At 35.9% G+C, this 25,028-nt stretch overlaps 1 protein-coding gene and 1 pseudogene across 1 annotated transcript in view; both read left to right on the top strand.

Moving 5' to 3' along the window:
* The window catches only part of LOC112824959 (histone deacetylase 9), a 636,385-nt gene that overhangs the window by 418,285 nt on the left and 193,072 nt on the right, over positions 1 to 25,028 (top strand). Inside the window, exon 16 of the mRNA XM_073898929.1 lies at positions 12,225 to 12,402. Within this exon, the coding sequence (XP_073755030.1) occupies positions 12,225 to 12,402 (178 nt within the window). The remainder of the gene's footprint in view (positions 1 to 12,224; positions 12,403 to 25,028) is intronic.
* On the top strand, positions 18,641 to 19,916 carry LOC112824960 (26S proteasome regulatory subunit 4 pseudogene; annotated as a pseudogene).

A 25,028-nucleotide genomic window follows, 5' to 3' on the forward strand; every position in this document is an offset into this window, starting at 1 on the left:
GATACAAATCTCGTATCTGGCATATGGTTTGCAAATATTTTCTCTGATTTGTAGATTATCTGTTTACTTGGTGGTGTCCTTCTGAAAGAAAAGTTTTTACCTCTGATTTTATCTTAATTTATCTACTTTGGGGGTCTTTTTTTCTTTTGGTCTTATATCTAAGAAGATTTACTTCTATATTTCTTAAAAGAATTTTACAATTTTAGCTCTTATATTTGTTTTTTTTAAATTTTTTATTGTTATGTTAATCACCATACATTACCTCATTTGTTTCTGATGTAGTGTTCCATGATTCATTGTTTGTGCATAACACCCAGTGCTCCACGCAGAATGTGCCCTCCTTAATACCCATCACCAGGCTAACCCATCCCCCCACCGCCCTCCCCTCTGGAACCCTCAGTTTGTTTTTCAGAGTCCATCGTCTCTCATGGTTCGTCTCACCCTCTGACTTACTCCCCTTCATTCTTCCCCTCCTGTAGCTCTTATATTTGGTTCTGTAATCCCTTTGGAGTTAATTTTTGTGTGTGGTATGAGAAAAGAAGTTTGGTTTCATTCTTTTGCATGTGGATATGAAGTTGAACCAGCTCTGTTTGTTGAAGGACTGTTCTTTCTCCATTGAACTGTCTTGGTACCCTTGGTGCAAATCAGTTGGCCAAAGGAAAAGGTTTATTTCTGGATCCTCAGTTCAATTCCATTGGTTTATATGTCTATCCTTACGCCAGGACCATACAGTTTTAATTACTGTAGGTGTATATTAAGGTATGAAATTAGACTCCACTTCCTATATTAGGACATCTTACTGAGAGTTTGAGCTGTGTGACCCTTGATGCAGGGACTGGGTATAAATGCTAGTGTCTACCTATGTATCAAATATTAGTAGAGTTTATTTGATTTTTTTTTAAAGATGTAATATATACATTCTTCAAACACAAAATTAAGTGAGCTTCTGTTCTGTTCCAGGCTCTAAGTTTGGGACTGGGATGATAACAGTGCAATGGGGGTTTCTGTTCATAGGTAGCTTGTATCTAATAGTCCCTCGTTGTCCAGGTCTGAGTTAATGTTAGTTCTTGTTTACTTTAAATACACACCACCTTAGCATATTTAACCAATTAAAATATTGATATTACATAAAGTAAAACATTTCAAAATAACCTCTAAAATAAAATTAAAATGTATGCTCACTGGGCAATTTGGAAAATAAAGTCAGTCAAAATAAGAAAATAGCAATCAATAAAGCTATCATAGTATCAGTGTTTAGAAGTAATTACTGTTAATTGTCTTCGTCTTTTTAGATTTTTCCTAAAATTTACACACTTAAATTTGTTTTCTCTTCTGTCTCAAATCCTCATTTTAAGTTCCCAGTTTACATCCTTCTGCTCTCATTTCTGTCCCTTGAGTATGATTGTTTCCTCATTGAGATGAATTGGATAATATATGGAAATTCTAAAGACAAAATATACTTAATTGTACGTGTTATTGTATTCATTTACCTATCAGTGAAACTTGGTACAAATTAATGTATATTTTATGAATATATATTGACCTCAAAGTAAATTAGCATACCTTTTTTTTTTTTAAGATTTATTTATTTTAGAGAGAGTGAGCAAGCAGGCGGGATGGGGAGGGAGAGAATCCCCAGCAGACTCTCCGCTGAGCACAGAGCCTGACATGGGGCTCTATCTCAGGACTCTGAGATCATGATCTGAGGAGAAATCAAGTCGGCCACCCAACAGACTTAGCCACCCAGGCACCCCCAAATTAGTTTATTTAAACATAATAAAAAACATATTTTCATACTATTTTTTTCTCATCTACTTTTTCTTTTTTTCTCTTTCACTCATTCTTAGTATTTTCCAATAAATCTTTATTTCCTCCATATAAAAACTTAGCCCTTTCGGGGTGCCTGGGTAGTTCATTTGGTTAAGCGTCTGCCTTTGGCTTAGGTCATGATGCCAGGGTCTCTGGATCGAGCCCCACATTGGGCTCCCAGTTCAGCGGGGAGTCTGCTTCTCCCTCTGCCCCTTGCCCTGCTCTTGTGCGTGCACTCTCTCTCAAATAAAAAAGTCTTCAACAAAAAACAAAACAAAACTTAGTCCTTTCAATAAAACCATTGCATGTTGCAATAATATTGGTGTTTTATATGTGCCAACTTGTTAAACTTTTAAATTTATTTTAGGTGTATTTGTATACAGAAAAAATAATAAAGCTTATAAAAATGAACATAACATCCAGCTTAAGACATGTCATATAATATACATTATATGGTATATGTTATATTATTATATAATATAATATTGTTATACAACATAAGAAATACAATATACATTTGAAGTTACCTATCTCTCTCTTTCATCCCTTTTCTATTCCTCTGAATTTGCTTTCTTTTTTCCCTTGTCTTCCTTTATATTTTTACTACATTCATGTACATATTTAAACAGTATATGCTATTCACTTGCACATTTTTAAACTTAAATAATTAACTTCATGTACATTCTTTTGCTTGCTTTTTCAGTCACCGTTTTTTACTGTAGATTTATTGTTCATTTTCACTTTTATTAAATATTAGTGGATTGTTCATTGAGGTGGGTGTAATAGTTTGTCCTTCTACAAGCAGTCTGTGAGTTTCTCTTGCTCTATACTTTCACCAATGCTTGGTATTGTCAGACTTCAAATTTTGGATGAATCTCATGAGTGTAATATGGTATCCCCTCTTGGTTTTAATTTACATTTTTTTAACTATAACTGCAGTGGTTTCTATTCATGTATTTGTTGGCTTATTGAAATGTTTCATTATCTGGGAATTCCATGTTCATACTTTTTGTCCATTTTTCTGTCCCCATTTATTTTTAGGAATTATGTATGTAATGCAGACATTAAAAATTACTTTATGCAATAAATATTTGCAAATATTTTACCCCCAGTTTACCTTGTCTTCTCTTCTAGGCTGAGTGGTCTTGACCGGCCCAGGTCTGATTAGCACATGGCCTTGAGTTGTTATGAACTTGTGTCAGAACCTAAAGTGATGCCTACTTTGTGTGCTTGGGTCTGTTCAAAGCAGTGGCTTGGGATGAGGAGGGACTCTGGTCCCTCCTCTCCCAGCCCCAGTCATTAGGCCTCAGTGAAGGGACAGCAGGCCCCAGTTTTAGGGCGTAGTGGATGCTCTGGGTACATTCCAGCCTGTTCAGTCTCTTCTCTTTTCCACAGTGGCTTGTGTTTCACTGGCTCATGTTATATAAAAGTATTTGAATTCCTTTTCTTTCCCAACTGTAGAATGATATTCTACATACCTTTCAGTTGTTTTTTTTGCATGTAATATTAGATAGATATCTAAATTCATTGTTCCCATTACGGATCACGTTTTCCCAGCATCATGTATTGACATTCCTTGTTTAACTGATGCTCTGTAGATCATCTTTATTATATGTGGCGTTTCCATACAGTCCCATATAGTCATGAATCTCCTTCTGGACTCTCTGTTCTATTCTACTAATCTACTATACTCTATTCAATAATCTAGTAATACTCTATTGTGTTAAATGACTTAGTTTTTAGTATGTGTAGTTACTTGGTTGGGCCTCTCTCCCCGACTTATTCTTTGTGTTCAAAATTCATATGGCTATTCTCTCCCTTTTACTTCCTATACAAAATATAGAATCAGCTGAAACATTACAGAATTAATTTGGGAAGAATTGCTATCTTTATGATATTAATTCTTTCTATCACAGAATGTAGTGCATCTTTTCATCTTACTTTACATCTCTGACTACCAGTGTGGTCAGTGTACATGACCTGTGATATTCTTTTTTCCAGGAAAATATATATAACAAAAGTTTACCATTTAATAATTTGTAAGTGTATAGTTCAGTGACATTAAGTGTATCCACATTGTTATGCACCCATCACTACCATCTCTCTCCAGAACTTTTTCATTTTTCCAAATTAGAACTCTACCCTTTGCATAATAGCTCTGTTTCCCCCTTTTCCCAGCCCCTGGCAACCACCATCCTGCCTTATGAATTTAGTTACTCTAGGTATGTCATGTAAGTGGAATCACATACCACTTTTGTGGTCTTTTGTGACAGGTTTATTTCACTTAGCATAATGCCTTTAAGGTTCATTCATGTTGTTGCACATGTCAGGGTTTGTTTTTAAGGCTGAATAATATTCCATTATAAGTACTAATTTTTAAAAGCTTGTTGACATTTGCTTTATTGTAGGGTCAGTTTTGTAATTATGTACATATGTCCTTGAAAGAATATATTTTATTGGTTGCAAATTTAATATATCTCTAAGCTAGAGAATTGTGTTATTCAAGTCTTCTGTAACCTAGGTCATTTTGTGGAAAGTTTGTCATGACCTCCTTCCCTGATGTGCATTTTTCATTTTTTTCTTTATAGTTCTGCCAGTTTATGCTCTTAACATTTTGAGCTGATGTTCCTAGGTTTAAACTTGTTGTTGTTGTTTTTTAAAGATTTTATTTATTTATTTATTTAATTTTTAAGATTTTTTTAATTTATTTATGAGACACAGAGGGAGAGAGAGAGAGGGAGAGAGAGAGAGAGAGAGAGAGAGAAGCAGAGGGAGAAGCAGGCTCCCAAGGAGCAGGGAGCCCGATGCGGGACTCGATCCCAGGACCCTGGGATCATGACCTGAGCCGAAGGCAGACGCTCAACCATCTGAGCCACCCAGGCGCCCAAACTTGTTGTTGTTAATTAAACTTTCGTATTACTTTATATGTACCCTTATATGCTTTCTAATATTTTCCCCCTAAAGCCTGTTTTGTCTGTTTTCAACATGTCTGCACAAGATTTCTCCTCCTCCTCTTCCTTCTTTCTTTCTTGTTTGTTAGTATTTTTTATGTCTTCCTAGAACCTTTTTAATTTAACCTTGCTCTGCCAAAGAACACAGCTGTTCTGTCTTTTAAATTCAGTTTGACTCCCTCCATCTTTTAACTGGTAAATTGAATATCTTCATATCAAGTGTGTTTAGTAGCATGTAGGGATTTGTTTCTAGCGTCTCCTTTTGTGAATTATAGTTGTTCAACTTTTTCAGTGCTTCATTTTTTTCTCCATCATTTTTTCTCCATTTATTTTAGGTTGATTGCTTCTTGGTTTTGCTTTTTTTTTTTTTACATTAGTATGGTGTATTTTCATAACTTTAAATTGTCATTTCTTTTTTTTTAAAGATTTCATTTATTTATTTGAGAGAGAGAGAATGAGAGACAGAGAGCACAAGAAGAAAGAGGGTCAGAGGGAGAAGCAGACTCCCCGCTGAGCAGGGAGCCTGATATGGGACTCGATCCCGGGACTCCAGGATCATGACCTGAGCCGAAGGCAGTCGCTTAACCAACTGAGCCACCCAGGCGCCCATCTTTTTTTTTTTTTTTTAATTTCATTTAAATTCCAGTTAGTTAATAGCAGTGTAATATTAGTTTCAGGTATAGAGTATAGTGAGTCAACACTTCCATACAACACCTAGTGCTCTTCACAACCACTGCATTCCTTAATCCCCATCATCTATATTACCCATTCCCTCCACCTACTTCCCTTCTGATAACCATCAGTTTGTTCTCTATAGTTAAGAGTCTGTTTTTTGGTTTGCTTCCCTCTCTTTTTTTCTCTCCATTTGTTTTGTTTCTTAAATTGCACATATGAGTGAAATCATATGGTATTTGTGTTTCTCTGACTGATTTATTTCGCTTAGCATAATACTCTCCAACTCCATCCATGTTGTTAAAAATGGCAAGCTTTCGTTTTTTTATGGCTAAGTAGTATTCCATTGTGTGTGTGTGTGTATATATATATATATATATATTACAACTTCTTTATCCATTCATTAGTTGATGGACACTTGGGCTATTTCCATGGCTTGGCTATTGTAGATAATGGTGCTATAAACATTGGGGTACATGTATCCCTTTGGATTAGTATTTTTGTATTCTTTGGGTAAATACCTAGTAGTGTGATTGCTGGATTGTAAGCTAGTTCTATTTTTAACTTTTTGAGGAAACTCCGTACTGTTTTCCAGAGGGCTGCACCAGTTTGCATTTCCACCCGCAGTGCAGGAGGGTTCCCCTTTCTCTTTTTCAAAAATTTTTGTCTACTTTAAAGTTACGCACATCATTTTTATTTATGTAATAGCTACTTTTAAATTATTAACACGCGTGTTTAGTTTTAAAAAGTCTAAATTTGGGTGCCTGGGTGGCTCAGTTGGTTAAGCGACTGCCTTCGGCTCAGGTCATGATCCTGGAGTCCCAGGATCGAGTCCCGCATCGGGCTCCCTGCTCTGCAGGGAGTCTGCTTCTCCCTCTGACCTTCTTCCCTCTCATGCTCTCTCTTTACCATTCTCTCTCTTTCTCTCAATAAATAAATAAAAATCTTTATTAAAAAAAAGTCTAAAGTTAACCAGTACTTAAACACCCATCCTGAATAACACAAAGACTTCAGAAGATGTAAATTTCCACCACCCCTTGGCATTTTATAAGATAAGTTCTAGGGATATCTACAATTCTAATTTTCTGAAAAGCAAGACCTCTGAAGTTCAAAACACTGTGAATCAAAAAGAATATAAATTTGCTCATAATGCCAAAAAAGAAGGAACATATATTCTTTAAAGAAATGGCTTTGGAAATAGAATTTTTAACTTTTTTTAATAATTATTTTCCCATGAACTTTCTCTTAGATCATATCTTTTATTAAACTAATTCAAATAATTATGATTATTTCAATGATTATTTCAAAGATTAAACACTATAATTTTTTATTTCTGTATTTGCTCTTGCTGAAATTGCATAATGATATTGATTAGCGCACATAATTAGCAACCACCCACATGTCTGGAAGGAAATGTAACCATCGAAACAAAGTGAAAACACAGAAGCCATAAAACAGGTCCCTGAGCAATGGCAGCAAGAAAGCAAAACCAAACCAAACAGAAACATAACCAAAAATCATGGCTATTACAAAAAAATAGAACCTTGAAGTTGCCTCTGCCTTGGGGCTTTATTACCTCATAACCTCCATTAGCAAGCCATCCCCAAATAAATATTTTATTCTAAGGGAGAACATTGTGCTTGTCATACAAAGAACTTCAAGACCTTTCCTACCCACTTTCAATCCCCCATGATTTAGAAAGGCCAGGGCCTCAATAACATTGATGTCTTACTAGACATCAATGAAGAATTTACAAAATAGGTGCGTAATAACTCCTCTGCGAAAGTAATTTACAATTTTTATCAGTAGGAGGAGACAGATGATGTTCAGGCATAGTGGCCTTAGACCATTTACTTCATATAACAAAAGGTTGACTTAACACATCTCAGTAACCTGAGAGAATTTCCTGGAATGACCGTCTGGTAAAGTAACCAATCAAAACCAAATCCCCAATTAAATCACCTGAAAAAAGAAAGACTAATGTATGCTTAAGAAATGGACTCAGTGGGACACCTGGGTGGCTCACTTGTTTGGGCATCTGCCTTCGGCTCTGGTTGTGATCCCAGAGTCCTGGGACCGAGTCCCACGTTGGGCTCCTTGCTCAGCCTGCTTCTCCCTCTGCCTCTGCCTGCCACTCCCCCGCTTGTGGGTTCTTTCTCTCTCTCTCTCTCTGGCAAATAAATAAAAAAAAATTTTTTTAAGAAACAGACTCAATATAGTATATTTAAAAGATTTTAATCAAAAATGCTTTTTGAGGTGAGAGTGTATTATTCACTTAATGGGCATTTTTCAGGGGGGCTCAATAGGTGAAAGTTTAACTTGGGTATCCATCTGATTTTTATTAACAGGTTTTGTACTCTTCATTTTATTTTTCTGACAATGCAACAGAGAAACATGTACTTAAATTTATACTTAGAACTATGGAAAATAACCATGGACAAAATTATCTCTCATTAAAATTATTAATAGAAATAAAAGCTTTAGTGAAACACTTCGGTCCATTCCAGCTACAACAGAAAAATACTACCTCAGTTTTCAACATTAAGCAGGAAGCTTTTTATTGCTGAGGAGCAATATCCATCTGAAATAAAAATGGCGTACCATTTTGTGATAACTTGGTGTCAAATATGCAGCATAATAATGTGTGTCTTACTGGATTGTCAAGATTCCCCCTATATGTTAAAAGCCATACTTCATTTGTAAAAGTGTATAATGTAGTCAACTCTTTTGAAAGTGAATAAACTTTTCTCTCTTTAGGCCTTTTATTGGTAGAAGTTCAAAAATATTTGACCTATGTCTGCTCTTAGGTCTAAGTTTCAACTGTTTATTTTTAAAACTATTTACCATTTTTCTTAAATAAAGTTTTAATATGGGTGGTACATAGAAAGTTTGAAAACCTCATAAAAGTACAAAGGAAAAATAATCCTGAAATCATTCATTTCCTTCTTTATCTCTTGGCTCCAACACTAAGTAATTTCAGAGTATTGTCCTTTGATAATTGTTTTGTCGGTCTCTATTTTCTTATATTTTTCACTCGTCATTCCTTGGTATTTCTATGTTATAATTGCTTATAATACGCTTTCTTGTTTTGTCTTACCCTTACAGTGAGATCTTAAGGATGACTGTGTTTCTCCTTGCTATTTATTTACTCAACCTGTATTTATTAACAGCTGCTGTATGTGAAACACTGCATGGGAATATATGAATCAATGGGCAAAGCTCTTATCCTTATGGAACTTACCGACAAGGGATAAAGTGCTTGAATATGGGGTGTCAACCCACAAGATCGGGAGCCATGCATAATTCACTTCCCTGTCTGTGCAACCCAGCATGGGATTTCTTTTCTTCTGCATCTACAATAGATATTGGGTGGATGCTTAATGTGATGTATAAATAACTACTATTGAAAAAGCAGTTGTCTCTTGCCTATATGGCCATATTCCAAATTCTAGAGATTGGAAAAGTAGGATTCTGCCTACTTGATTGTGAAGTTCTATATTAAGATGTAACATTGGTTTCATGCTTATAACTTAGCAAACTGTTACTCCATTATCTCAGAGGGTTCCTGTGAAGCTCAAGTAAGCAATAAATATGCTTTATTTAAAAAGAAGGAAGGTGGTGGTATTTTTTACCTGGAGTTCTTACAGCATTGATTTATTCATTAAGAGATAAAACATTCAGTAACCCCAGTCATCTAAATCATGGTTATATTATTGGCCTTTAACTTCCAAATATGTTACATATTTTAATGCCTTTAACTTCCAAATATGTTACATATTTTTAAAGAAAGCATAAGAAAAAGATAAACAATGCAGCAGGAAATAAGTACACAGAAGAGTTAGAGTGAGTCCCCAGTTCAAAAAGCTTTCAATATTATACATGGAAAGATCATTTCTCTCTCACACATACAACTTATCTAGAGCTTTTCCCCACTCTTTACCTGGTTAATTCAACTTATCCTTCCCATCTCAAATTAAACATTACATTCTTAGATGGAAGTTCCCTCAACATCTATATCAGATTTTCTTTACATTTTTTCATGGAACTCTGCATTTATCTTATACAGCACTCATTATATTTATAATTGCATTATACTGAGAAATATTTAGTATCTGTATCCTGACCAGGCAATAAACATAAAAAAGGGTCAACATACCAGCAAAGTGTCCGGCACAGAGTATGAGCTCAGTAAGTGGTTATTGCATGTAGTAACTAATATGTAAAAGATGATGGCAGGGAAAAGGAGAGAGAAAAACAAAGTGTGATGGGAATGTAATGGAAAGGGAAGGCATTTAATATAGGAGCTTACAAAGGTTCTATGGAAAATTTCAGGTTTTCTTTAGAGGATGTGTATGATTGCTGAATGTACAGCTGTATAGACACATCTCGAGGGATGATACAGAAAAGATAGATTGGTGGAAGACAAATGATCAGGGCCACAGTATCCATAGACACAGTAGACACTGTGCCCAGAACCCATGATAGTTTTAAGGGGCCCACAGAATGTTTTAAATTTTAATTTTTTGATGAAAGAATGAATACTACAGTAATATATAGTAATCCAACGTATGCCAATGTAAGCATAGAAAGTAATTTTTAATATATATTTTTTATGGAGGAAGGGACCCAAAAAAGGCAGTAGTGCCCTGGGCTGATGATAATGAGAATGTAGCCCTGGGGACAATATTTGTTATACAGTAGTTAGGATTTGGCTAGAACCTAGAAAAGGAATAGAAGACTTAATGTTGAGAATGCAGGTTGGCCTCAGGTCAAAGAGAGTCCAAATGCCAGGTTGGGGAAGTTCATTAAACTTTGTTTTTTTTCAGAGAATTTTTTGTCAAATTCTTGCTTACAGAGGGCTTTTGGAAGAGAATTCTTGCAGGAAGGAATAGGGTGGATTGTGTTAGAAATAGGGTGATCAATCAAGGACCTTTTGCATTAGGTTAGGTGAGGGTTAAAGAGATTACAGTAGGAAGGGACAGAAGGGATGGAGATTACAGACATTCAGGTATATATTTACCCATGCATTTTAGATCATATGCTTAAAATTCCCTTTTCCCCATAGAAAATTCCCCAAATCATAATTATAAATTTGCATTCCCTCTGAGTATAAATTCCATGAGAGAAGGGACTATATCAACCTTACTTTTTGTATCCTCAGGGCACTGAAGATGGAGACACTTGAGAAAATAAGACAGTTAGACTCCTGTCAAAGTGTTAAAACTGTTATAACTAGAACTAGATCCTGACCAACCCATCCTTATCATCAAAGCCAGTGCTCAAAGCCTGAGCATGTGACAAATGCCTTCCAATTGATTGATGGTTCAGTTAGAGCAAAACAGCAGTAACAACATATACATAAACATTAAGTATAACTTACTTTAAAGTTAATTTTAAATGATTATTAATTTCTTGGAAAATTGGGTACTCTTAGCCTATGGTCTATAACTAAATATATATTTATAATCATAACTTGCACATTTATATGCTGCATTAACTCATATACAGAGGAAGTTGTAATGACATAAAACCATGTAGTATGCGTTGAGTACAGTTGTGTTGCATGTAGATCTGTTAGCATTCTAAGTGGGTAATTTGTACACTTAGGATGTTACAAGCCTTGTGCTAGATAGAAATACAAGTATCACATATAATGGCATATGTTGGGTGCTAACAGGTTAGGTTAGTAACAGGAAGGATAAGGCAAATCCTCACTAAGGAGAAGTGATGTTTGTATCAAGTCTTGAAAGAGTAAATGCTAGCCAGCCAGGTAGGTCAAAGCAGAAAGGCATGTAAAATTTTAAAATTCGAGGAAATTACTCCTATACTTAAAAAGACTTTATTAATCTTTTGGAATATCAGTTTCTTTATCTGGTGGCATGTGATAATCATCTTTTGTATCACTGTTCAGCTATTTTCAGTGTTTGTTCAGAATATGGAAAAGGAAAGAAACGTAAAAAGCAGCATGAAGGTTATGAATTCCATGATTTTGAAGAAGAGGGAAGGTAGTGTATAATATTGATAGGTAAATTAGCTGCCTGTCTGTGTTTTAGAGATTTGTCTTTTTTGGGGTTGGAGGAATAGACTAAGTGAATCTTCAGAAACTTCCAAACTCTGCCTTTTGATTTGATAACTTAAGTGTGAAGAATGTTAACATTGTTAAATCATTGTGATTATATTTAATGCTCTTTAAAGAAACTAACATTTTATAGTATTGAGATTATACCATTCAACCTATGAAAAATTCATGGGTTCTATACCATAATATAAAAACTGAAAGGTATTAAAACGTAGCCATTTAATTGGTAATTTTTAGGCTCCCATAAATTTTATTACCAATATTACTGAATAAATTCAAGATAAAATTTTCAGTATTGAGCCTTATTGGCAATTTGAAAGCAGCCAAATTGTTCTCCTACTTTGTGTTGCAAAAATTCTGGAGCTATATTCAAAACGTTGTTATCAAGATAGGAAATGAATCTAAGTCGATGTTCCTCTTGAGGTTAAAGGTCTGTTTCTTTCAATCAGTTCAAATTGACAGGCCTCCTGCCATCACCTCCTCCTTAGCCAGGCAGCCAGGCCCTGGCAGTCAGCGTGAAAACATCTGTTGAATGGATTTATTGACTAGATCTTGTTTTTTCTCTCTCTTTTTCTATTTTTTTTTCTTTCTCCCTTCACACCGTTTATTATGTCTCTGACCTGATGAACTTAATTTGTTTACACGTTGTTCTCAGTGTCTCCCTCAATGCTTGTCTCATGTTTCTTTCTACTGTGCTCTTTTCTTGGCAACAGCCCTTCCTGGAGCCCCAGCACACACGTGCGCTCTCAGTGCACCAAGCTCAGCTGGCTGTGGTTGGCATGGATGGATTAGAGAAACATCGTCTTGTCTCCAGGACTCATTCCTCCCCTGCTGCCTCCATTTTACCTCATCCAGCAATGGACTGCCCCCTCCAGCCTGGCTCTGCAACTGGTAGGAATCCCTAAAGACTCTCCCTAATAGGCAGGCTAATGCACCGTTCTTGTAGGATTAAGCGATTTAAATGCTCTGAATAACTCCAATAGCAGAACGCTCTATTTTAACCCAATGCAACCCAAATTTTATGAGGTTCTATTGGCTACAAGACAAACAGCACATCTGATAAATCTTGGGCTTAGTATTAATAGCCTCATAAATTGTTATCATTCAAGGGCCTGGAAAACACATCAACAGGTGCATAGGTCCCTTTTGGAAACAAAAACCCTACAACATTCCTTAGCACTGTTCCTCAGTCTCTTCCTCCTAGTAGTCATGGCCCCTAGGAAATTTATGATGTTTGGCTTCATTTGACTCTAAAGAGTACCTCTCCCCTAGTTTGTTTTTCATGTTTTGTTTGTTTCATTGTTTTCTTCTGACCTGCCATACAAATGACACCTGGGAGACAATGGTGCCAAGCTACATACGTTAGTTCCATTTCTATTTATTATGGCACGTCTGGGTGGGCTATTTGACCAACCTCTTCGTTTGCCTGCAGCTGTGTTTGATATTTTAGAACCTGGCTACAGAGGAAAACAAACCAGATAATTCCAAGGCCAGAGGAAGGTCAAGTCTGGAACATACACAAAAAAGGGGTGCTATTCACTCTCCAAAGGGACTGTGCTATAAATGTCCATGTGCATAAATACTCCTTTCTGTCTTCACAAGAATGGGGTCCAGAAGATATCCATGCTCTCAAACTTGTGGCTGATCAAATGAAAAATATTATAGCCCCAAGGGGCTCATAACTTGGATGCAGCAAGGGGAGTATTCATGTGCACCTTCTCTCAAAGGCTCTCACAGGTTATCTGATTTATTTTTGAATCAATTTTCAGGATTCAGAGTTTGTTTTTGTGGCTTTGGTGACCTCATGCAACCCTTTGTGCTTGGAAAAGTTAAAACACTTTTTCTAAAATCACATTCCCAAGCCTTGATATCATCTTATTTAAAAATCAATGAATGGGGGCACCTGGGTGGCTCAGTCATTAAGCGTCTGCCTTCCGCTCAGGTCATGATCCCAGGGTCCTGGGATTGAGTCCCACATCGGGCTCCTTGTTCAGCGGGGATCCTGTTTCCCCCTCTGCCTGCCACTCTCCCTGCTTGTGCTCTCTCTATAATAAATAAATAAAATCTTTAAAAAAATAATAAAAAAATCAATGAATGGAATGGCCAAGTTACTTAACTTTGACAGACATCTTTAATAAGTATGCAAAAGAACTACTTTTTATAAGGTGTTATACCACAACCCAACATTCCATCCTAGGAGTTACAGGCTGGGTATATTTGCATATATTTCTTGCACCACATTAGCCACTGCCTTGGATCCCTCTATTTCTTAGAGCATAGCAGACCTGCCCTGGTATCCCAGACAACCCAGGACTGCAGCCCAGTATCAGCAGAAGCTGCTTGATTCAGTCATGCCTGGTTCTCTCCGTCTTTAGAGAATGTTTGCTCAAAACCAGATATATGATGTAGAGGAATACTTTTGGTAGCTATTCAGATCAGTAGCCTTCAAGAATTACATTCTTCTAAATTCTTTTTCCTGAAAGTATTTTTTATTTAGCCATAAGCTTTCAAAAGAGAACACAGAGCAATAGTCATCCTGTCATAATGACAATTCCACTCACTCAAAATTATTTCCTTAATTTTAAAGTGAACTTAATTATAAAGTTTCATGGTGCTGTTCCCATGTATGTTGCTGTCTGCTATTGAAATCCTATTGATTGAGTTTCTTTTCTTGGTTAAGAGGGGTGACCCTTTCCTGACATGCTTTGGCCTTTCCTCTGCTTTTAGATGTTCCTTCAATATGAATAAAGCAAGTTCCCTGAATATTAGAATGATACTACAAGTTTAGGAAAACACTGTTGCCAGATGGATAGGGTTGGTAAGTCTTAGAAGAATCCAGGTGAAAGAGTAGACTATAACTGTAATAACATAAGCATGACAAACAACCTAATCATTCAGAACAAATACTGGGTCATTTCAGATGATTAGTTTCTTTCTTATAATGTCAGCATCCTGGTATTTATCAGAGTTTGTATTCCAAACACAAGTAGGGAAATGAACTTGAGATTATTTTCGTATTTAATGGACTTGATAAGGCACATTTTTTGCCTAGTGATTAAATAAACATATTTTTTTAAAAACAGGATTTTAGGGGCACTTGGGTGGCTCAGTTGGTTAAGTGGTTATGCATTTGACTCTTGATTTCTACTCTGGGGGTCATGAGATTGAGTCCACCCCCCCCCCCCCCCCCTTTGGGCCCATAGAATCTGCTTAAGATTCTCTCTCTCTCCCTCTCCCTCTGCCCCCTCCCCTGCTCACGCGCATCTGTGTGATAGCTCTCTCTCTTAAAAAAAAGTGCACAGGATTTTAGTGTTTCTAATGATCTCGATTTCAGAGGTGAACTATTAAGACTGATTTGTAGTATGTTTGAAAAGAAGTATCTCTAAGCATTAAATTCCTTTCTTTTGATTTTTTAACATCTCTCTGTTGTAGATGCATTTAAAAAATCAAAAGTGACAATCAAGTACGTTCCTTGGAAATATTTAGGTTTTTTTTCAAAAGAAGGTTATGCAATCTCACACACTCAGTAGTTGTTCCACTAAAAAGTAAGGAGGAGAAAACAAATACATTGTAAAGGTGATTTGCTTAAACCCGTCTTATAAGAGCTGTACTTTTTGCCGTAACTTAAAAAGTTATTTAATAGTTAACTCAAATACTTTTCAAGGCACACCTTTTCAAACTTGCGCCTTCCATGTGGATTCTCAGCCACCAGATAGAGCAGCCACACCACTCCCTTTTTGAAAAGAACAAATCAGTGTTCCCAGGGGAAAATGTTTGAATTCAGTCAGTTTTTGAAAGATGAAGTCTTCAGTCTGTTTCCTGTGAGGACTTGAATGGACCAAGAAATGGACTAATATGTAGACACTACCTGGTGGCCCTACAGAATGCCTGGTAAAGATATTTCTATGGACAAGAAGAGCATATGATCATGATGCTGCTAGTGATAATGAAGAATGTAGTGCACAGCCAGGTTGCCACATATTCATTTAAAGGGATTTTATGTTGTATTGTAATGAGTAATAATACTTATTTTTTATAATATTCAATTTAAGAGGTGGGGTTTTTGTTCTCTTTAAAGCCAAGGCATATTGTTTATATGACTTCTGGCAATTAGGGAAAGGGCAGTGTATTTTTTTTCTTTACCATTGCCATATCTTCTGCTCAGCTATTCTTAACAGAGATGAGGCTTGGCCATGACTCATAACAGGGCATTGACAGTATATGACATAGTTGTCCCAAATGGGATTCACTGAAACAAAAATTTAATGGCAAATGAATTTGGTTGGCTTTATCTTTCCTATCACCCAGTACAATTTAAGATCTTCTATCTTCCAGCGCTAGGCTTCTTTACATAATCTGTGAGAAATTCTCTCTTTGTAATATTATCTTTTTGCTCAGTATCTAGTGTGAATAGGATCATAGTACTCAAACTAAACCAACATTGTGGAAGCCATTAAAAATAATTTAGTTAAAAGAATTTTTAAATTGATGCTTAGTGGGTAAAACAGCACGATGGAAAGTGAAATACATTTGAATATTTCAGTATGAGAATAGCAACATTGGCTTGCATTCCTTTCCTTCTTTCCTATGAAAGATGTTTTCTCAAGTCAGACTAACTCCTTTTAATCCTTCACGTTTTTATTTATATGTTATTTTCTTCAGAAAGCCTTGCTTGGTCAGCTAAATCCAAATTAAATCTTTTCTGATTCCTCATAACAAACTGGATTTTTCCTAAATATTGTGATTATTTATTTCAAGCATTGCCTTCCAATGGGCTCTCCATGAGGAAAGAGGCTGGGGTTTTCTGTTTTCTCTATCCCCAGTACTTAGGTACATGGCTAGCACATGGAAAGTGCTTAGTGTATATATTTACTATATAATAAATCAACAAACAAATGAACAACTGAATGAAATGAGAGTAAATAGACATGAATTACCTAAAATTACACAAAAAAATATCATTGGTACATTAAGTGAAATTCTGGGGTAACATTTTTATTAACTAGAGAAAAAGGATACATGTTTATTGAAGGCAATTTGGTAAATCTAGAAAACTTTATATGAGAATCACCCATTACTCCATCACTCAGAGGTAACAATAAGTAAAATATGGATTTATTTTCAGTATGTTTTCCTCTTCCTATGTAGCCGCATAATAAATTTCACTTTCACAGAATAAAGGGAAGTTATATGTATGTTTGTGTTCATATTTGTGTGCATGTGTGTATTTGTAAGTATATGTGTATGTGTGTAATTGTGTGTATGTGTGTCTGTTTTAAGACCTCTCAGAGCAACTTCTGTTACCACCTGTATCAGAATGGAGAGATTAATTTCTTTTGGGAAGATAATCAATTTTGAAATTACCATCTTCAGTATATGTGCTTGAAATGTCTCCTGAAAAACTTTTTGAAAAATTGCTCGTCTAAATCTCACTGAAGCTGGTAAAAATCGCTATCTTGTTTATTTAGGTGATTAACTGAACTTGATCACATATATTATATATCATAACATATAGCATACATATTTATAAATATATATGTAACTTATACATATTTATGTATATTTATATTTTTTATTTTTTTTGGCTTTTTTATGCCTGACAGTGTCATCCTATTACCTTCACACATACTTGGACACAGACTTATCGGGCACATCTTTTTTGTCTGAAAAGTCTAGAAATATGGTCAAATGCTCAAACATTTGGATAGTCTCAGTTTAGCTTTAACAAGAAGTCTGAATTCATACTGGTATGTGTTTCTTTGTGGGCAGCCTGTTTATTCTTTTCTGTAGCCTCATAGTATGTTTTCTTTATCTTGTTAATTAAACAAAAAACAAATCATCTCTATGGTGAACATTTGCAGTTACATGAGTACATGTCTCTTTCTAGTTATGGTAAAATTCTTCAATTATTTCTATTATTTAATTACTCCGAATTCCTCCTTGAGGGAAATCACAACTTTTTGTTCAGCTGTGTCTTCTCTGACTTCTGTATTTTCCTTTCCTTGTGTATATCTCTAAGTTTATATTCAGTAGCACTGATTTGGTTTCTTGAAATGTAAATTCCTCTTTTGTTGCCTCCAGTGTAGATTTTATAGGGCCAATGTCTTTTGACATTTGAGGATGTCAAAAAGTTTTCTAAAATTTTATTTTGCTTCCTATAGTAAATCATATTCAATGATCTAACTAGTAGGAATGATGTTTCCTTTACAGTTTCTGTAGAATATTCTCAGAGGCCCTGGGTTATGTTTGTTTGTGTTTATTTGTTTTTGCTCACTCATTCTTAAATGTAGAGAAATCTTTATAGATATTTGCCAGCAAGTGAGTGAATTCTGTTTGATTTCACTTTTTCCAACTTATATGCTGGTTGAATCTTCTCTTTGACTATGTTGTTGAATGGCAGTACTAGTCCAATTCCTAGGTTTCAACAGACTATCTCATAGTGTGAGTTGGAAGGCCTGAGGTGGGATTTCTTCCATCCATTTCTTTTTTAGCTGTCTGATACTCTGATAAGATGATTTACATAAAAAATTATAAGTCTTAGAAATTCTTTTTATCTACTCATAGACATATAGTTTAGCAAATTTTAAACATTCACTTTTGGATATTTCATTTGTTTGATGGACAAATCAAGTTTCACAATTAATAATTACACTATCTGGTACTTTGATTTAAGTGTACCTGTTAAAAGATAATATAACAAGTACTACAGATATTAGAATATAAAGAGTACAGTAGATATAGAACAAAAAAGCAAGATAAGCCTTATGGATAGACAAGAATTATGAATAGAAAGTATAATAGCTGCTGTAGGTATGAAGTGGAAGTTATTAGGAATGACCCTTGCTTCGAGATAGCACTTATTATCCATTTTAGTAATTCTACACATTTAAGGTCTTTTAAAAAATTTTTTAAAAATATTTTTAAGAGGTTATCTCTGACCTCCTAACCCCATATATTTTTTCTTCCTTCCTGTACAGAGTTTTTTTAAAAAAATGTCATATAACTATATTTATACATGCCTCATCTTTACTACTAGATCATGAATTAAATGTAATAAAATGAAATTGTTGGCATGCCAAAATTCGAGTGGTTGAAGCAAGATGGTCAAAGAGTGGTGGCCAACCCTGGAGGTGGCAAGAAAGATGATAAGGACAAGAAAAAGAAATCTGAACCTCCTGTACCAACTAAAGTGGAAGAAAAGAAGAAGAAAACAAAGGGACCAGATGCTGCCAGCAAGCTGGCACACCTCACACTCAGTGCCAGTTAAAATTGTTGAAGTTAGAATTAAAGACTACCTTCTCATGGAGGAAGAATTCATTAGAAATCAAGAACAAATGAAACCTTTAGAAGAAAAGCAAGAGGAAAGATCAGATGGATGATCTGAGAGGGACCCTCATGTCGGTAGGAAACTTGGAAGAGAACATTGGTGACAATAATGCCATCGTGTATACATCTGTGGGCTCAGAACACTACATCAGCATTCTTTCCTTTGCAAAAGACAGAATCTGCTGGAACCAGGCTGCTCAGTCATACTCAACCACTAGATACATACCATCATTGGGGTGCTCATGTTTGACAGGGATCCTTTGGTCACAGTGATGAAGGTAGAAAAGGCTCCCCAGGAAACCTATGCTGGTATTGGGGGGGCGGTGGTCAACCAAATCCAGGAAATTCAGGAAAATTTGGAGCTTCCTCTCATCCTGAACATTATAAAGAGGTGGGTATAAATACCCCAAAGGGGGTCATTTTCTACGATCCACCTGGCACAGATAAAATCTTATTAGCCAACACAGTAGCAAACCAAACCTCAGCCACTTTCTTGAAGGTGGTTGGCTCTGAACTTACTCAGAAGTACCTAGGTGATGCCTAGGTACTTGTTTGGAAATTGTTTTGAGTTGCTGAAGAACATGCACCATCCGTCATGCTTATTGATGAAATTAATGCCATTGGAACAAAAGGTATGACTCAAATTCCAGTGGGGAGAGAGGAATTCAATGTACAGTGTTGGATCTGTTGATCCAGTTGGATGGATTTGATTCAAGGGGTAACATGAAAGTTATCATGGCCACAAACTAGATAGAAACTTTGCATCCAGCACTTACCAGACCAGGTTCCATTGACAGAAAGATCGAGTTCCTCCTGCCCAATGCAAAGACTACAAACCTCGTCTTTCAGATCCACACAAGTAGGATGACGCTGGCTGATGATGTAACCCTGGATGGTTTGATCATGGCTAAAGATGACCTCTCTGATGCCAACATCAAGGCAATCTGTATAGAAGCTGGTCTGATGGCCTTGAGAGAACGTAGAAAGAAAGTAACAAATGAAGACTTAAAAAAAAAAAAACTAAAGAAAATGCTCTTTGTATAAAACAAGGAGGCACCCCTGAGAGTCTCTATGTCTAGTAGACCACTCCTGTGTTCCTTTTTTTTCTTTTTTTTTTAAGATTTTATTTATTTATTAGAGAGAGAGAAACAGCATGAGAGGGGAGAGGGTCACAGGGAGAAGCAGGCTCCCTGCCGAGCCGGGAGCCTGATGTGGGACTCGATCCCAGGACTCCGGGATCACGACCTGAGCCAAAGGCAGTTGCTTAACCAACTGAGCCACCCAGGAACCCTCCTGTGTTCCTTTTTGAGTGTGATGTGCAGGATGTGCACTGGGCTGCCTTCATCTGTTAGTCACATGAAATTCTCTGTCCCTGATAAAGTGTGCTCTTTCTCAATAAAAAAAAAAAAAAAGAAAAAATTGCTGGCACCTGGATCATAATGAACATTCAATGACTGTTTATTGCATTTACATCTTTCAGGAAAAGTATCGTGCTATCTCTATGTATCACGCTAAATCTGTCCTTTGCCCCTGCAAGATATTTAATAAATGTTGTTGAGCAGATATCTTGAGACAGTGTAAAACATCAGGCAGTTGCCAGAAAAGGAATATGAAGTTGAATATCAAGAACTAGGCATCAGGATTAGGAGTTTTAGGGTTTAAAGATTCTAGACTCAACTCATAGACCAAAGTAGACTCAACCTAACAGTGTGATATGAGACTGGGTATAAACCTGAAGACAAGAATGGTTTCTGTGGTAAATGACTTAACTACATGTAATGATTAAAAAAAGGGAAAGATAGACAGTAGGTACTTCAAATACTTACCTCATTTAATAAAGCTGAAAGCCAGAGAACGAACATACAGAGTCTGAGCATATCTAGAAAATGTAGAAAAAAATTTTTTGATGGAAAATAAACTTCTAGGGTTTAAAATACAGTAAAGACTTTATGATAAGACTCCTTTGTGTATTTTCCCCAATCCTAATTTTAACTCTTGTCCCACTGATCAAGAGAGAGATTGATCCATTCACTTATGTTGCAAATGGTAATCAGTAGGGCAGAAAGGGTCAAAGAAAAGTAGAATTCCATATGAATCCCAAAGAGAAGGGCAGGCTTATTTCTCACCCTATAAGTCTTTGTTTTTGAAAAAAAGAAAGGAAAGGAATGGAGATGAAGGATGAGGTTAAAGTCTCACCTTGCACTCTACCTGTTAACACCTCATTGCTACATCATTAAGATGAGTAAGTGGAGGTTTAGAGTTCCAGACTTTATTTATTTCCCCTTAAATTCACATGTCTTTCCAAGAGCTCCTGGACTTTGTATTATGGTCTCCAGATACTTGGCAATAGCTTCCAGCTACCATAACCTGTTTTATAATATTTTTTGCAGTGGTTTATGGAGAAAATGTTGTTAAAAGAGGAACAGTACTATGGAGCTAACAAAGTTAGATATGTCAAGAGATGAAATAGTGAAAAAAATTAACCAACTTAATGATTAAAATCTCTAGTCTTAAGAAAAACATGTTTGCACAATGAGAGAGATGCTGTACTTTTTGTGTCTATTATCATTAATATATCTTTTATGTAGTATGAAATTGTAGTTGAAAATATGTTAAGCTATCCAACAAGAGGATATAACAACTGTAAATATGCACAAAACATGAGAGTACCCAAATACATAAAACAAAGAGGAAATAATCAATAGTAATAGAATAATAGTAGGGGACTTTAACACCTCACTTACATAGCTGGACAGATCATCCAAACAGAAAATCAACAAGGAAACAGTGGCTTTGAATGACATGCTGGACCAGATGGATTTAACAGACATATTCAGAACATTCCATCCTAAAAAGCAGAATACACATTCTTTTCGGATGTACATGGTACATTCTCCAGTATAGATCACATATTAGGCCACAAAAGAAGCCTCAAGAAACTAAAAAAGATCAAAGTCATACCATGTATCTTCCCTGACCACAATGCTGTGAAATTAGAAATCAACCACAAAAAAAAAAAACAAACTTGGAAAGACCCCAAATACACAGTGATTAAATAACATGCTACTAAACAATGAATTGGTCAACCAAGAAATCAAGGAAGAAATAAAAAATTGCATGGAAACAAATGAAAATGAAAACATAACATTCCAAAACCTTTGGGATGCAGCAAAAGCAGTTCTAAAAGGGAAATTTATAGCAATACAGGCCTACCTTGAGAAGAAAGAAAAATCTCAGATAAGCAACCCAACCTTACACCTAAAGGACCTAGAAAAGGAACAACAAACAAAATCCAAAACCAGCAGAGGAAGGAAATTATAATAGAGATTAGAGCAGAAATGATATAGAAACTAAAATGCACAATAGAACAGATCAATGAAACCAGGAGCTGGTTCTTTGAAAAAAATCAACAAAATTGATAAGCCTCTAACCAGACTCATCAAAAAAAAAAAAAAAAAAAAAGACTCAAACAAAATCACAAATGAAAAAGGAGAAATAACAACCAACACCACAGAAATACAAACAATTGTAAGGGACTGTTTTGAAAAACTCTGTGTCAACAAATTAGACAACCTAGAACAAATGGATTAATTCCTAGAAACATATAACCTACCAAAACTGAAGCAGGAAGAAATAGAAAATTTGAACAGACCAGTTATCAGCAAGGAGATTGAATCAGTAATCAAAATACTCCCAACAAACGAAAGTCCACCACCAGACTGCTTCACAGGCAAACTCTACCAAACATTCATTCATTCATTCATTCATTCATTCAAAAAGATTCTGTTTGTTTATTTGACAGAGAGAGCAGGGGTGGGGAGGAGGGAGAGAGGGAGAAGCAGGCTCCCTGCTCAGCAGGGATGCGGAGCTGTATCCCAGGACCCTGGGATCATGACCTGAGCCAAAGGCAGACGCAACCAACTGAGCCACCCAGGTGCCCCTCTACCAAACTTTTAAAGAAGAGTTAATAACTATTTTTCTCAAAGTATTCCAAAAAAATAGAATAGGAAGGAAAACTTCCAAATTAATTCTATGAGACCAATATCACCCTGATACCAAAACCAGATAGACATCACAAAAAAGAGAACTAAAGGCCAGTATCTCTCATGAATATATATGCAGAAATCCTCAACAAAATATTGGCAAATCAAACCCAACAATGCATTAAAAAAATCATATACTACGATCAAGTGGGATTTAATCCCAGGATGCGAGGGTGGTTCAGTATTCTCAAAACAATCAAGGTGATGCATCACATCCATAAGGGAAAGGGTAAAAACCATATAATTATTTCAGTATATCAAAGGCATTTGACAAATACAATATATCCATTCATGATAACTCTCTGCCAACTAGGTCTGCCAAATAGGTCTATTATATGTCAACATAATAAAGGCTTTATATGAAAAACTCAGAACCAGTACCTGGGTTGTTGCTCAGTTAAGCTTCTGCCTTAACTCAGGTCATGATCTCAGAATCCTGGGATCGAGCTCCGCATTGGGCTCCCTACTCATGGGAAGTCTGCTTCTCCCTCTGCCCCTCCCACTGCTTGTGCTCTCTCTCACTGTCTCTCAAATAAATAAAATAGAAAAAAAAATCTCACAGCCAACATCATACTCAATGGTGAAAAACAGAGAGGTTTTCCCCTAAGTCAGGGACAAGACAAGAATGTCCACTCTCACCACTCTTCTTCAACATAGTACTGGAAGTACTAGCCAAAGCAGTTAGATAACATAAAGAAATAAAAGGCATCCAAATTTGTAAGGAAGAAGTAAAACTCAACTATTTGAAGATGACATGATACTCTAAATAGAAAACCTGAAAACTCCACCAGAAATTTACTAGAACTGATAAATGAGTTCAGTAAAGTTGCAGGATACAAAAATCAATGTACAGAAATCTGTTGCATTCCTGTACACTAATAATGAAGCAGCAGAAGGTTAAGAAAACAGTCTCATTTACAACTAAACCAAAGCCAATAAAATATCTAGAAGTAAACTTACAGAGGTGAAAGACTTGTACTCTGACAACTATAAAACACTGATGAAAGATATTCAAGACAATGCAAGAAATGGCAAGACATTCCACACTTATTAGTTGCAAGAACAAATACTGTTCAAAGGTCTATACTTCCCAAAGCAATCTACAGATTTAATGCAATCCCTATGAAAACAGCCACAGCATTTTTCACAGAACAAGAACAAACAACCCTAAGATTTGTATGGAATCACAGAAGACCTCAAATATCCAAAGTAATCTTGAGAAAGAAAAACGAAACTGGAGGTATCACAATACCAGATTTCAAGTTATATTACAAAGTGGTAGTAATTAAAACAGTATGGTACTGGCATAAAGGTGGAACTAGAAATAAACCCAAAATTATATGGTCAACTAATATTTGATAAAGACTGAATATACAATGGAAAAAATCTCTTTGACAAATGATGTTGGGAAAACTGGAAGCTATTTGTAAAAGAAAGAAATGACAACTTTCTTTCATCATACACAAAAATAAACTCAAAATGGATTAAAGACCTAAATGTGAGACCCAAAACCATGAGGATCCTTGAAGAGAGCCCAGACAGTAATTTCTCTGACATTAGCCATAGAAATTTTTTTCTGGATATGTCTCCTGAAGCAAGAGAAATATAAAAGCACAAAGAAACTATTGGGACTACATCAAAATAAAAAGCTTCTGCACAGCAAAGGAAACAATCAACAAAACTAAAAGGCATCCTGCTAAATGGAAGAAGACATTTGCAAATGACATATCCCAATAAAGGGTTAGTATCCAAAATATATAAAGAATTGATACAACTCAACACCCCAAAACAAATAATTCAATTTAAAAACTGGCAGAAGACATGAACAGACATTTTTCCAAAAAAGACACACAGATGGTCAACAGACACATGAAAAGATGCTCAACATAGCTCATCATCAGGGAAATGCAAATCAAAACTATAATGAGATATGACCTCACACCTGTCAGAATGGCTAAAACAAAACAAGAAACAAGTGTTGGTGAGGATGTGGAGAAAAAGGAACCTTTTTGCACTGTTGGTGGGAATGCAAACTGGTGTAACCACTGTGAAAAACAGTTTGGAGTTTCCTTAAAAAATTAAAAATAGAACTACCCTATGATCTAGTAATCACACAACTGGATATTTAGCCCCCCCAAGAAAACCCCA

The sequence above is a fragment of the Callorhinus ursinus genome, unplaced genomic scaffold (genome assembly GCF_003265705.2).
Source record: "Callorhinus ursinus isolate GAN/ISIS: 27379988/994484 unplaced genomic scaffold, GSC_fseal_2.0 scaffold12, whole genome shotgun sequence".
In the NCBI taxonomy this organism is placed as follows: Eukaryota; Metazoa; Chordata; class Mammalia; order Carnivora; family Otariidae; genus Callorhinus; species Callorhinus ursinus.